The 15,805-nt window shown below is 37.1% G+C and overlaps 1 protein-coding gene across 13 annotated transcripts in view; it reads right to left on the bottom strand.

Moving 5' to 3' along the window:
* Positions 1-981: 981 nt before the first annotated feature.
* Positions 982-15,805, bottom strand: part of LOC125062767 (talin-1) — a 59,378-nt gene continuing 44,554 nt past the window's right edge. For 7 of the 13 annotated variants that reach the window (XM_047668905.1, XM_047668903.1, XM_047668907.1 and 4 more), the window contains 14 exons: positions 14,062-15,558; positions 11,473-11,589; positions 10,908-11,102; positions 10,601-10,796; positions 10,280-10,407; positions 9,063-9,182; positions 8,719-8,847; positions 8,564-8,644; positions 8,258-8,436; positions 7,698-7,835; positions 7,226-7,471; positions 6,184-6,225; positions 5,192-5,299; positions 982-3,662 (listed from right to left, as the gene is read on the bottom strand). In XM_047668905.1, coding sequence (XP_047524861.1) covers positions 2,837-3,662; positions 5,192-5,299; positions 6,184-6,225; positions 7,226-7,471; positions 7,698-7,835; positions 8,258-8,436; positions 8,564-8,644; positions 8,719-8,847; positions 9,063-9,182; positions 10,280-10,407; positions 10,601-10,796; positions 10,908-11,102; positions 11,473-11,589; positions 14,062-15,558 — 4,002 coding nt within the window. In that variant the 3' untranslated portion in view covers positions 982-2,836. The other 6 variants (XM_047668902.1, XM_047668908.1, XM_047668914.1 and 3 more) reach the window with 6 other exon arrangements.

The following is a 15,805-nucleotide window of genomic DNA, read 5'->3' as shown; positions in this document are numbered from 1 at the left end:
ATTACGCTAACGAAGTTGTTCTCTATGTCAAAATTTAATTGTGACTCATCATCGCCATTGGGTGATGGAGCTAAGCATCTCGCCCTCTTATGGACGTATAGTGAAACTTCAGGCTTCTAATTTTATCTCACAACGAAGTTATAAGGTCGAAAAAGGCCTGAACTGCTTCGAGAAAAATAAATGGACCGATGCTTTAATTTTTAACCGAGCAGGCATTGGAAATTTCATTCAATTTGATTATAACTAGTCAAAGTTTCTTAATTTTGACACTGACTGACTGAACGATCATCAAAAGTCTAAAAGTCCACTGGCGAATACGCCGCGAGTTTAAAGCTCGCGAGCAGTTTGCGAGCTGCACATTCGCCAGATGTGGACGCACCCTAAGACACTTCTAGCAGACAGAATCTTCATTTTGAATACAATTTAGTCGTTAGGTTATTAACGTAATAACTTAAGACAGAAGGTTCCTGAAATAACCGACTTGGTATTACATGCAGTGGCGTAACTATACCATTTGGGGCCCATAGGCCTCCTCTCTTAGGCGAGAGGGAATGGTATCTAGTTCCCACGCTAGCCCAATATCCGCTAGGAGACTTCACATTCATCCGTAGAACATAATATCTCTTGGACAGGGGCCCTCATGGGTCGGGAGCCCGTGGCATTTTGCCAGCCCTGCCATTCTATTGATACGCCACTGATTACATGGATCTGTCGGTTATAGAACCGAGATGTGAGACTTGTTATTTTACATGTTATGTTTTTAATGGCATACATCTTTTCTCTTTATAATACAATTTTTAATTACTTGTTTTCGCCATAACTGTTTGAAGATTTGTTATGTATGTTAAGTCACAAATTTTTATTTACAGAGAGGCTCATTGCAGCTAAGGAAACACAGTTTCATCAAAATCAGTTCAATTACTCGAGATAGTTATTTTTTAATTTGCAGGTGTAGGTTTTAAACGAAAGTAAAAAACGCCATGAGTTACACAATTTATTAAATGTTAAATACATGTGAATAAAATAAAATTTAATAAAAATAACACGTATCACTATATAAAATCATTTGGCTTAATATTATGAGATTAATCTTAATTAATTACAATAAAAGCTTCGTACATTTATAAATTAGTCGAACAAGCCATTACTTCGATCTATAATGAATTCATTATTCCCTTGTAATGCGAATCGCGTCAACTGTCAAAGGCAACGACTGTTGAACTAGCAAATTGTCAAAGTTTAATGAACATGTTTAACTAAATAATCCAATCAAGGGAATATAAAATTCATGTTGTATTACACAATCTTATCAATAGAGGTCGTAAAATAACTGTTAGACGATTAATTTAAAACAAATTTGTAAGTCACTAATATCTTAATAACTATTAAATAGACATTTAGTATTAGCTGTCAACATTATATTAATCTTATACAGAGTGGATCTTAATTACAATTACCACTGTATTTATATAAAATATATCTAATTGGTGTTAATACCTTGGAGTGGACGTGCTCACGTGGGCATCTTAATATTTAAAAGCCGCTCTAATCAACAGGCTGTTCACAAAAAATAGCTGCTAAAAATATCAAGTTCTCGAGACTTCGTTCGTCGATCACCCAACCACGCTAAAAAGTAACAATGCTAATGTATCAAAATGCTTGTAAAAATTACTTTAAATCAATCCAAATAGCTGGTGGCAATAGTAATCTCAGATGGTTCTGATATCATAATAAACACAAAATTCGTTGTAATTTAAGAACCTAGATTTTAGTTTAACCTGAAATAAAACAATGATGACGTTTCACAACAGTAGTATATGAGCGCCATCCATTGTCGATTGCATGACACTGTCAACAGTCAACATGACACGGTCCATTTGAAATTTCACAATATATTATACATATTAAAACATTAATAATTTAGTATTTATTTTTTGTTAAGAGTTTAGTTGCACCATAAAAATACCCTTTATTATTATACATTATGGCACTCCATATGCTTTAAAAACATAAATGTTATATATATTGTATATTAGCTGTATATAAATACTGTATAAAATAAAGGCACTATATGCAATGGCATTTAATACAGGTGATTTCCAACTTGACGACATGTCCCCAGATGGGGCGTGGACATTTATACCTACATTTTATAAATGCGTCTGTAACAAAGATTTCTGGTCGGTCTGTAACACAGATATCGGTTTTATTAATATACTATTAAATTATATGTTCAGCTTTCAGTCTGAACATATAATTTTTCAATATTCTAAGTGTGTCTGTAGCTGTATTGGTAATATTCTGTAAATGCCAAATGGAAAAATCAAATACTTAATAGTTTAAGAGAGTTCAATTCAATTTTGTATTACAATTTGAAAGGTTTATATAAGTGACCATGCCCCAATTGGGGACTGTGTACATTTTGAATCAACCTGTATTTAAGGCATTTTAAGGACACGTTTAGTGCTGGCACTTTGTGATCTACATAATCTAATCTAGCACCGCTCACATGCTTAAAATCTAATATGTCCGCTATACTGCTGCAAATATATATACTTAAATATGTTTTAACATATATCTAATAGCCGTATAGCGGACATGTCTGTCTAATCATTCCAAGCAACTACAAAATCAGCTGTTCATTTTTGGCATAATAACAAGACACACACAAGGCACATGTTATCAAATTTTTGACGTCTGTACTACAAGTAAGAATAGGTCAGTGACAAATAAAAAAAATTAGAATAATGAACGAAATTTTAGTGTTTAAAAAAAAGCACCAAAAATTCGTACAGCAGTAACATTGCTATTCTTAGCCGAGCACCAGAAATACCTTTTAAAAGTTCCCAAACTTCTTCGTAACTGTGGAGCTGGACTCTGTCTTGTGCGAGCTAGTCATTACAGATTTCCGCTCAACCATCTCGGATGTGATGGTTTGTTTCGAGAATTTCTTATCCATTCCATCAATCTCCTTCAGCATTTCCCTTTTAACATCTGCTCTGAACTCCGACGGCCGCAGGAATCGACTCGAATCGCTCTTCGATTCATTGTATCGTGAATCGAGTGTACTGTATCGAGAATCTTCAAATTTCGACAATTCGTCTATACCGTCCAGCTTGATCGGTTCGTACTTTGTGTTCGTGCTTGTGAGGTTAACCGGTGACGAGCTGTAGATCTTCGTTGTTGTAATCTTCTGTGTACCATTTGGGATTTCTTTGACCTCTGTGGTCGTTTCTTCTAGAAAGTTCTTCCCGACGTCGCCCTGTTTGGCGTCAAGGGGTTTGAAGTCGAATTTGGTCGGTGTCGATGTGGCAAATGATTTGATGTATTCTGTTTTGGGGTAGCTCTGATAGGACTCGCTTTTGATTGAGTATTCCGAGTGTTTAGTGCCACCGGGGATAGCCTCAGTGGACTTCTGGTGTTCGCTGAACGTTTCACCGATACCATCCAACGGTGATTTACGTAATGTTGAGTATATTGGTTCGTTATCGTCTCTGAGTTCGCGTGCGTTAAATTTGGGACTCATTGGGGCTTTGGGTGTGTCGTAACCGTACTTTTCTTCTTTATAATATTGATTTTCAGTTTTGTAATTTTCGACCCTCTCTTTTTTGTCATAGTATTCGTTGACAGGGCGTGGCGTGTCGTATAGGCGTGTCTCGTAACTGAAACCACCACTACCGATTAGCTGTTATATATTGATATAAGTATCTTTATCTACCGTTATTCAAATAAAAGAGACAGCGATTAGCTTTAGTCTTCACTTTAGATTCGTCTCTTTCTAGTCTTATGAAAGGGATGGCTATGTCTTCATTTCGGTCAAATCCTCAAAGTGAGACAGACAATCTAAACTGAGAGCCTTTGTTAGTGATCAAAATTTCTACTTAAGCATAACTCATTATAGCTAGGTAAGAAAGTTAAAGGACCCAACACCATGCCATGCGTTAACACACATGTTGGCAACTGCTTGCCCTAAACCCTATTAATTATACTTAACACGGAATGTAGCAGACTGTATAATAATTATGAAAGAATCAAGAAATTATCAAAATTTATCATTATTTTGCTGATTTATTTATCAACATTAATAAATAAATATATTAGTGGCGCTACAACCTTTTTGGTCTGGGCAGATTACTGAATCTGTTTCATGATCGTTTGTCTTATAGGCCAGTAGGTGACCGGGCTCCTGAGCCTGACACGCACCATTTTAGATCTAAGACACGATTCCTCACGATGCTTCCCTTCGTACGAGCGAATGTTAAATGCGCATTAAAAGTCCATTGGTGCACAGCCGGGGTTCTACGGCCTCAGAGATTAGAGACACGCTGAAGCCACTAGGCCACTGACACTTTAGGATCATTAATGTACATAAATGCATAGGGCTTTTACAAGAAACTTCTTCCACCAAAGTTAATTGTAAAAGGAAACACACAAAACCTTTTTAAAACGAACAGATTCATCAATTTTTCCAGACTAAAGTTAAACAATTTATTTTACAATTAAAATATAGATATACTTTCCGTGTCATGTATAATATGTTCAAATATCAAGCTAGCTTAGCACCAAAGAAACAAATAGTTATTAAGCAACCCCCATTTTGGTCCTTCGAGACTTAATATTATAAATGAATATTAATTTATCGTCTAAAGTTATTCGCAGGAATATGAATTAACAAAACTATACAGGTTTCATCCAAGGGTAGGATTGCATTTATGAAAGGATGTTTAGATATTTTTTAATGTAACTGGGAACAAACGGTCAAGAAGCTCACCGGATGTTAAGAAACACCATAGGTAGACACTTGTTTGCCAGAGGGCTCGCAAGTACGTTACCGACCTTTAAATTTCCCCTAATATGATTTTTTAATGAATAAATGGTACTTGATTTAGGATTTAATTAGAGACACTAAAACACTTGCTTCATAATTAATCGCATTAAAATGAATAAAAATAAAAAAAACTTGTGCGTTAGTTTGTAACGCCTACACGGATTTTGATGAAATTGGGAGTATTTTCGAGAATGGTTTAGATTTGAAATTATGATTTTTTAAATAATTTAATACGTGTGTATAGGACAACGAGTCCGCTGGTTTTACATAAGCCGTAATTAGACGAATACATCAGGTGTTAAGCTAGCTTGATGACGACCCCCGTGTAAAAGGAAAAAACGAACCAATTACTTGTCCTCATACTTTAGAGAGACCCTTCGCGGTGGCGGCGTCGGCCTTTCCCGTCTGTACGTTATTCGCTCCCCATCAATCAAATTTCGGACCTCGGCCTTTTTTGTTGTCATGCTGATCCTATATACCCCCATGCGTTAGTGCAAGGCATTTGATGTACAATTCACTAGACCTAGACTAGAAGTTTTCTAGAAAATTAACTTTTTAGTCTGGTGGTTAAATTAAATAGTTTTTATACAGAAAAATTTCAAGGACAGGTCCAGGCTAGTGTTGGTACATCAAAAATTAATCATATATAGCATTAATTAAACGTTTATCGAGATGTTATAATTGTCATTGTTAAAAGTGACAGTCTTGATAGTTTCAGCCCTAATAACAATTAATAAAGATTACAAAATTCGTGCAAAATATAAAATGTTAATATTGTTTTCATAGCATTTAAAGAGATGATTAAAACCACAAGTAGAGCTGAAATACAATATTAATCAATATGTACAGAACGATGTTTGAACTCACAAAATTCGACTTCAAAGAACCAATCTGGAATTACTTTGTCTCTTGGTTGACCGGGTCAAACGCTTGACATAGATAGTTAACAAACACGACGCAAACATAACACTTTAATGGCCATTACACGCTTGTAAAAAAACTACCCCGTTATAGAAGGAATTAGCTATAATATAAACCCAAAGGTCAAATCAATTGTGTCAAACTATTGGACAACCATTTATGGTCGTGCGGTTATGAAATACGGTAATAATATACTATGACGCTTAAGAGTGTAAATTTGAAGCATCTTTAGAAAATAAATATGTGCTCCACCAAGGTAGATATTTGGGGCCAATATTAAAGTGAATGTTTATAAATGGTAATATTGACAAAAATAGAAAAATCTAAAGAGATTTTGAAAGAATCATCCAAATCGATTAATAACATTGGTTTAAAGTCGATCAAAAAACGCGGGCGCAAGCGATTTACATCTGTAGCTGTTCATTTGGACTTACTCGTTTCTCATCGTTCTGTCATTAAGTTTCGTAGATTTTTCTCTGTAAATGAAATATTAATTGAAAATACCATCTACCGAAGCAAGCTTACAGTAGAACAATTTAAAAAAATACACATTTTTAAGAGAAACTTCAAAAATGGATACCAAATTTTTGAAATCTCCCTAAAAATTCACACCAAAGAGCCCAGCCAATAGAGAAGCGGTTAATCTATTGCCTGTAAAGCTCATGCGTCTATAGCGGTCACAGAGCTATAGTTCTTATTACTAGTTAATCTAAACATAAGTCTAATATAAAGTACTATAAACCTTACTGAGCTAAAAATTAAATTAATCACAGTTTCAGTAGTTTACGAAACAATTCAAGGCTTTTGTGAATTAGAACATTTATGTGTTACACGAATTAGGAAAATATATTTTTAAAATAGGCACATTTCATAAGTTTCGTCAAAGGCACTTAATCCTTCTACCTATATATTCCAGCAGCATGTAAAAAAAAGATTGTGGTCAGTTTAGAATGGATATGTATAATAAAAACATGGAAATTCACAAATTCATTTGAGCTTATTGAAAAGTATATCTCGACACACATACAATATATAATTTGTTACACATGTTTCATGTATTCCGGTTAGTTCCAAAATGGTCTACAAAGCGCTGCTCAAGTTATCCATACATTTGTTAAGAGTCCGCGCCACCAAAGACCCACAACGAACATATTAACTTGACACGTCGGTAAGGGGTTTTCTCTACAAATTTAAAAGGAAAACGACGTCTAGGGGTTTTCCCCAATTTTTGTGAGAAATAAGATGTTCAGGGGGTTTTGCCCCCCAAAATTGGTGGGAAACAAACTGTTCAGGGTAATAAAAGAGGACTATATGGCAATATTTTGCTCATGTTGTGTGTATGTTCTTTGGTAGCACTGACTTTGTTCCACTTAATTTACTAATTATTCTTGTTGAGGGTACCTGACACTTGTCACTAAACATTTAATAAGGTTAAAAATTATTAATAATTAATCAAATGAATTTTAAAAAACTTACCGAGTTGTAAATCCCTCATAATTCTGCTTCGGAGTTTCGTCCGGACGAAAACTCGAAAAGGACGGACTCTTGTCGCCCTTGTCCTTGAACCCGTTATACCCGGGCGAGTATACGGGCGAAAGGTTGTGTGTCGTATTGTGTGTCACACTTGTGTTCTGTGTTAGATTCTGTGTGGTGTTCTGCGTTGTGTATGTGCTGTTTGGACTGTAAGTGGTGTTCGCGAAACTACTGGTCGGCGATTTGAATCTGAAATATTTGATTCAGTTTAGGCGTCGTTGATCCCGTCTCAAATGGGGCTTGGGGAATTCAAGACTAAGTTTAATTCACGAAAGTGTTACAGACAATTTATCCACAAAAATATGTTTTACGTATAAAAACATACGTTCTAACGTATACATTCGTGTACGTAGTAAATTTGTAGCAGAATATTTATTTATTTTTAATTATAATAAATAGATAGTTCGTCCAATACCTATGTTGCACGTCTTGTCCGTCCGTGTCCGTGTCGTCCCCGGACGTGTCTCCACGCAGTTTGTACTTCGCCTGTCTTATCGCCGTGAGACGTCCGCGGGCCTCCTCCAGCTCCTTCTCTATGCGAAGGACTTCGGATCTGGAATAAATTAAAAATTTATAGAAATGTTGAGGCATAGTTCCTTTTCGTATTAACCGACTTATTAAAGGCTGATTCGATTTTTATGTTCCACAGTTCCGGTCTGGAGATTTATGTCCATTACTGCACATAAGCCTCTCTCCTAAACTTCCAATACGACCCGTTCCCCGCGCTCAGCATTCAAGGCCTTCTCTCTCTCTACCCTCACCGGGTCATCTGTCCACCTAGTGGACCTTCTCACCTTCTTCCATCAGGACCTTTTTGCCCTATCGGCCATCCGTTTTTCGAGCAATATGCCCCACCCATTGCCATTTAAGTTTTTAATTCGGTGGTGTTTAAAAAGAGCGTACCAATTTTTAAAATACCGGCAACACACTCGCGAAAACTCGAGGGTACCATATCAATTCTTTAAAAAAACTCACCTAGCATCGATCTCTTGAGCGATGCCCCCCACCATTCTTCTGTTGAGCACCAGACTCCGTTCGTCGTCGCAATGGATAGCGTCTCTGGCCGCTCGCACCAAGCCATCCGTAGACCGGATGACCTCCGCGCCCGCTGCTTGCAGGCGTCGAGTGGATTCCGATGTGGGATCGGCCTTTACCTGAAGTTATATAGGAGGATGTATTGCCTGATGGGATACGTGAGAACCAGTAGCGCTACAACCTTTTTAGGTCTGAGCCTCAGATTTCTGTATCTTTATCATGATTTGTTAATCATTGTTATCTTACCTTACAAGCGACTAAGAGTTGGGCCGTCGAAGAGGCCACCTGTCGCGCGCTCGAAATCAACCTCTCCTCGGACGCAGCACCCTGAAATCAATCGTATTTATTAATAAACAAGAAATAAAATGAAAAGAAAAAAACAGTATTAAACTAACGTATACCTGTACGAGCGCGTTCGCTGCTTCGACGAGCGCGTGCGCAGCGGCTGCTACCAATCGCGCGGCGGACACGAGTCCCTCGGACCACTGCCCGTCGTCCGACGACGACGTCGGGCGTCGAGCGACTTTTCCCTGAAAATTATAAACATGCAGAACTTTTAGAAGAAGACTTTCCAGTATTCAAACTATTTCGAAATAAATTTGAAAATAATGCCTTATATATATATATATATATATAACAACTCCTCTCCTCCGTGGTAAATGGGATACAAGATGCAGAGAGACCCCACATCTCACAACGTCCAGGGATCAAGTCGTTCGAAATGTGACTGGTAGTCGAAACTCACCTGATCGATGAGCTCTCTCTGAGCTGCTGATGCCGCTCTGACGAGAGCCGATGTTGCTGCTATAATAGATTTTGCAGCTTCCAGGATCATCTCGTCAAAGTTGAGGTTTTCATCAGTCTCCTGAAAATGGCAAGCTATTTGAGAATTTTTTCAACACTGGAATGGCAACACTGTCTTTTACAATTTTTTGTCAAATCGAAGCATTAAAGTACATCTTCTCTTCTTTTAATTTAATGGTTCACAAAGTTCTAAACGACCAAAGGGATCTATACTTTTGAAAGAGCTGTGTTAGAGTCTCGGGCCTGCAACTCTCATCCGAGAAGTCGAAGGTTCAAACCCCCGCAGGGCACCAATGGATCTCTCTTGATGAAGGTATCGTGGTAAAGAATTAAATCTACGAGTGAGGCAAAAAAGGCTGATCACCTACTTGCCTATTAAGAGAAATTACCACGAAACAGAAGCAGAAGTATGAGGCCAAAACCATGGGTTGTGAACCCCTTGAACTGAAATTAACATTGGAAAATAAAACATCAACAAAGATTAACAGCTTTGAGGATTTAATTTTACGTCCAAGCACTTATGTTACATATTATTTAATAGGGTATTCATTTAATTACAGAGAATTTGTACAAGTGTTGTTATTTACTCCCAAACTCTGTTTCAGTAAATTGATCGCTTCTTTCAAAATCTTCAGTAGAATTAGTCACGATCGATGTGTAATATGTTTGATTCCCGGGTGATACAAAGAAACAACCAAGAATATCAAACATATCTCACCGACACGTGACATCTTCTGTATCTTCTTCAATCTTCTAGATGGGTGTAGACATGGTGGGTGTGTGAAAATCGTACAAAACGGCAGGAATTCTCATTATTAATCCTAGTCTTAGGTAACCAGGCAAAAGATAGTTCTTCTATATTCAGTATAGTAACAATACCAGAAAGAAGATTTACACAAAAAAAGGTAGCCAGAGTTTCTATTTGAGTCATCGTAAGTAAGTTAAAAATTGAAAAAGTATATATATATATTTCGAAACTATAACCAAAAATGATTTGAGGTTTGATTCCAAGAAGTCTCTTAGAAAGATTTCCAACAACAAAATTGTGTTATTCAGTACATACAGAAAATCATAAAAAAAACACTAATCATCTTCTATATTCTTGTTAAATCTAGAAAAAAATCCATAAAACTTCTAGAAATAATCAGTGGTGCTCACCTGAGCCTGCTGCATTCTAGGCCTAAGCTTCTCCAGCTTTCTCGCTGCGGCATCGATGGAGGCAGCGGCGCCCAGCAGCTCCTGTTCCGCTATGACTGTTGGATCAGCTGGATCCACCCAGTCTGAACCTACGGGAATTAGAATAATATAAGAATAAACATTTTACCCCCGTGCAAAGTATCAAGGTACAGCGTGTCTTTAAAAGGCTGCTATTCTATATATAAGTAAAAGTTATAAGAAATAATGACTCAAATCATGGAGGGTCTTGGGTCCAAAAATAAGTTTAATAGTAAGTAGTTAAGTTCTAATAGCAGAACTCACCTTTAAGCAAATCAGCGGCCGCCAGCATATCGGCGACTGCATGGGCAACGTTCCGAGATAACTCCGGCAATGCGTGACGCGACGCGGGCGCAGATAGCAAAGCGCTAAGCAGAGATCGATAGGACTCTGCTGCGACTCGAGTCGCTTCTAAGGTACGCTGTTTCAGCTCTTCACTTTCTGCTGAATGGGCTGCGCTCTGTAAATAACGTATGGTACGTTATTTTGTTGGTGTATGGGGCAAAATCACGAAGGTCAATTACAAATAGTTACGATTTGCCCCAAACCCTTGCCCTCCTGAAATATTTACCTTTGCAGCAGCCATCATATCCAGAACAGTCTTCCGTCCCAGATTAGCGGCCGCAGTCAACTGCTCTTGCCCCGTTGCTCCAGCGATGCCACCAGCCGCCACAGCTCTGGCCGTCGCAGCTGTCATCAGCCGAGTGCAACGGACCAGCTCTTCAGGTGATCCCGTGCTTTTGGGGGGCGATGGGGACATTAGGACCTGAAATCAGAGATAGCGAAACTGTGCTTAATTCAGATTTTTAACACCTTACTTTTACACCAGCGACGCTAGAACCTTGCCCTAAGATATCTGTATCTGCTTTTTTCTTGAACGGTTCCTAACTATTACTAACACAAGAATGACTTTTGTGATTTCCTTGTCAACCATAAAAATCGGATTGAATCATTATTCCATGTGTCAAAGACAATGAACATTACTACCATGTTGGGTGTGGCAGAGACACAAGAGTGTAATTTTTGAGGTGTAAAAGGAGAGATAGAGAGAGGTAAAAGTTCATTGTGGTTTTATGTAAATTGAAATATTTTTGCAGGAATAGACGCAGTTGCAGCTACGGTAGCTGAATAAATACCTCGATTTCCTGTGATATAGCCTCAATCGTGGATTCCAGGGCTCTTGTGCCTCTTGTATGTTCATCTTCAACAGCTTTAACAGTCTTCAGCAGTGACGTCACATTTGTCACCATAACCTACAAACAATTGTTCATTTGTCTATGATTTCACAAAAATAACCGACTTCAAAATGACCACCTTTATGGTTCCTATTTCCACAATATTCCAAGCAATTTAAATTCAAAATCCAACCAACGAAATGAAAACTTTGAAGTCGGTTTAAAATTTGAAGTTTTTTACAGAAAAACCAATAAAAAGCCTGCAAGCGTGAACGATCGCATGATACCTATGGAAAAAATAAACACCAATGCAAGTAGCACAAACTATTTATACAATCGAATAGTTATATGTCAAAAATTAAAAAAAAAATCTAATAGGCAAGTAGGTGATCAACCTTGTGCCAGCAAGTTATTTTTAACGCGCACACAACGAGCCGGGATTTTCCACCTCAAGAGTTTGATATAATACACTTTGATTAACCATCGACGACCTTCGTACTCCAAGAGTACCACCACCAACATGATGTTCCAAATGTGTCAAATATTTGAAAATCATGTAAAATTTCTTATTTTAAACGTATGATCAAGAATCGCTTGATCAAACCATCTCGATCCACAACGCTTTTTACACCTATTTATGGGAGAATCTAGTAATAATAACTTCCAAATGTGCCATAAAACTATTCGATTTTACGTATAGTCAGTACTGAGGGTACGTGAACACGGAACTGACAGGGGGTAAGGGTACGATTCAAAGTCGAATTCGAATTAAACCCTAGCGAATTACTTCAAATTAAATAAAATTTCCAAAAACTGAAACGAAATTGCCACTCATCCATTCCGTGATTCAACCCATAAGCTTTCAATAAGCGAATCTTGAACGCAAACAAATATTTAGTAGTGAGTGTATTGAGTAATACAAAAACTGCAATTGCGATGGAAAATATGTAAAAATTCTATATACGGGAAGATCACACGAACTCCTGCCTTTATAATCCAGACTAATAGTCTTAATATCAATGTCAAATGCACAAAATATCTCTTTTTTATCAAATATCTGCCATTAGCGATGAAGTCTGGGTTTTTTGAGTGCCCGGAAAACCCACCAAAGGATCATCCTTTTGAGTTCCCGACATTCCCGCCAAATAGATCATGCTGAATTTGAACTAGTACATTACCTAACCGTCGCGTCTTTGCGAATTCATTTTCATACGTTAAATTTTTACTATAACTGAACAGAATCATTTATTTGCAGGAATGTCTGTTCGCATTTTACAAGAACCTGCCAATTTGTCGATTAAAATCCTTCTCGAAAATAACGATATCAATTACATATTAATTGCTTGTTCTTCTTGCTAAAATAATTATATTTATTAGCTTTGAGTTTAATCATATATATTATTGCCGCGAAGGTATTTCCAACCGCTTTAATAAAACTCTCCTATTAGCGTAACGTAACTAAACAATCTTTTTCAAGGAATTGGATCGGTCAAAACGTAGAAAATCAATCTATCAAAGCGTCGAGATATGAAAATATAAATTCCCGTTGTTCTTGAAGATCTTTTATAATGTAACGTTCAAGATCCGCTCTTAAAAATTCGTACAATATTGGACTTTCGAAGCGATGTTAACCTCCGATGAAAGCTTTTCGGGCTTATAAGCTGATATCTGATTTATAAATTTTAAAAAAATCAGTCCCAACTCACGACCCATGACATGAAATGACATCACAACATTGGTTTAATAGTGACATGATGGAATAACCAAAATCCCTTGAAATTAATAACGGGTCAGAATTTCTGGATTGTAAATCAACAATTTCTAGGTTTTAAAGAATTACGCTATTTTCTTGAAGGAAATGAGAAATATGGTCAGATGGTATCATATTATGAAGAGAATCGATTCTAAACCAGAATCGACAGCTTTCTGGTCGTACCCATAGGCGATCAGATAAGATTTAGAGTCGTGACACGTCGGTGACCGACTTCCGATATGTCAAAAAAAGTTTTAAAGTGTTAGTGCAAAATTATAACCCCCTATATATTTCACAGGGATTTTGTTACACCATTTATAACAGTAAGTGGTGCTGACAAGTTAAATCAATGACACGATAATTGCGAAAATATTCAAGTCCAATAATATTAAAATCACATCCACATAACTATTGAATGAGGCGTTTTTGGGCACACAAAAACCACTAACACGTGTTCGACCGATAAATAGATTACACAAAAAAAAAATGTCAAAAATCTAATAACTGCGAATCAATAGTCTGTATGTGAAGCCGAAGTTTTAACGCTCTCCGGGTACATTTCTAAAACAAAGAGACGCTATTCGCACCTTAGAAACTACTGCAGAGGTATCTTTAGATCAGTGTTACCCAACATGGGACCCACGCTCCACGGGGGGCAACTTGTTTGTTAAGTTAATTCGATTAATTAAAATGATTTAGAATTTTGGAAAGGCAAAGGTGGGGCATGGGAACGAGGGGTGGTCTTTCTAAATTGGACTTGAATATTTCCATCCACACCATGCGAATTTGATTCTGACCGATTCATTGCCACTGTTCTCAACCGCTTCCGTCTCCCGAAACCTCGTATTATCCACTTCATCAAGAATTTTTAGCTGTTCCTCCATACGACTCTTCGGCCTTTGGCGTTCCTTGACTATCACTTTCATATCTTTCCTATTCATCATGGACTCGTAGAAATCCCACCAGCCATCCAAACTGCCGAATTGTTTTTCCCGATTTTTTATCACATCTTCATATATCGTCCACCAATTGTTGGCATAGTACTGTTTTGGGTACGTTCGTGTTATGTCATATATTTCGATGTTTTTGTTATTTCGACCTTCATTTGTTACGTTGGGAATATATGTTCTGATAATCTTGTTATAGTATCTCTCTAGTAGACACAATTCTTCATATGTAGACTTTGATATATCTATCTTTGTGTAGATATCCAAGTCTTTTTGCTTTCTTTCTATTTCTATATTTGATAACGCCTTTAGTTTCGAAATCAGTGGATCAAATCCTTTGTAATTGAAGTCTCGTTTGGCAAAATCGATTAATTTTAAAACTATATCTTCATACTTTTTGTTATATTCTAAATCTTTATTAATCGTCTTTGATAGATCAACTTCTTCGATAAAACTACGCAGAGTATGTTTCTCTTTCTCGTATTTATCAATTTCTGTTTTTATTTCACCTAAAACGAGTTCGTGTCCACTAAATCTCTCCAATTCCAGTCTCGTTTCTTCCATTCTTTCTAAATTTCTTTGCGCTAACGCCTTCCAACATTCTGTATCATCTTTGAACATATTCCAAAATTGTTTCTTATTAATTGTATTAAGTCCACTTTCAGGTGTTTTAGGACTATTCTGCGACGGTTCTATAGATGTAACATCTTTATTTTCCGTGTTAACGACTAAATTGACTGGTTTTACTTTTTTGAGTTTAAAAACCGGACTCTTTAAATTTGGTTTATCAATTTTGGTTATTTTTATTGACAAATTTGTATTAACAGTGTCTTGCCAATCTAAATCTTCGACCACTTGGGACAGACGTTTCATCTCACTGTCCAAATCTGATGAAACAACTTTGAATTGCCTCGCATTACGTTTCCTTCTATTATCAGCTTTTTTAGCAACATCTACGCATACATCGATAAATTTTCGTAGTTCTGCTAAGAAAATACCCTCCCCGTATTTAAGCACCCTCCAGTCCATGTCGAATAGACTATTTTTGGCTGCTATATTGTATCTAGCATTGACATCGTCATTTATTTCTCTGGAAATGGGCTGGGTCATTAAATCCTCTATATAAGTGATTAGTTCTTCGCAACTATCGTGGAAAATGCTGGGTGAGATATCGTCATCTTGACTGGAATAGTCCAAGAGCTTGATCAGCTCATCCTCCTGATCAGATTGGAAGATATCAGTTTCAGAATCGCACGAATTGTAGTCTTTTATAAGGGAACGTCTCTTTGCTTTTGGGATTGTGTTGGTTTTGATCGGGAGGCTCCAACGCTTCGGGTCTGAGAGGCGCTAGAAACACCCGATAAACATTAAAATGGAGTTGAGACGTCAAACTGACAGATCGAATCCGTCAATCCTTTTTCTTAATGAGCAATTTGACAGTTATCTGACGATTGACAGATTCAATCTGCCCACGACATAGAAAGTCCAATATCGACATAGACAAACATAGACACACAGAAAAGCGAAAAAAAATCACGATTTGGTAAAAAACATAAAATCTAAAAGCGAATGCTGAAAAAAATAACAAAATTTT

The sequence above is a fragment of the Pieris napi genome, chromosome Z, assembly GCF_905475465.1.
Source record: "Pieris napi chromosome Z, ilPieNapi1.2, whole genome shotgun sequence".
NCBI lineage: Eukaryota > Metazoa > Arthropoda > Insecta > Lepidoptera > Pieridae > Pieris > Pieris napi.
Note: the sequence above shows the minus strand (reverse complement) of the source record. Positions and strands in the feature narration are given on the sequence as shown.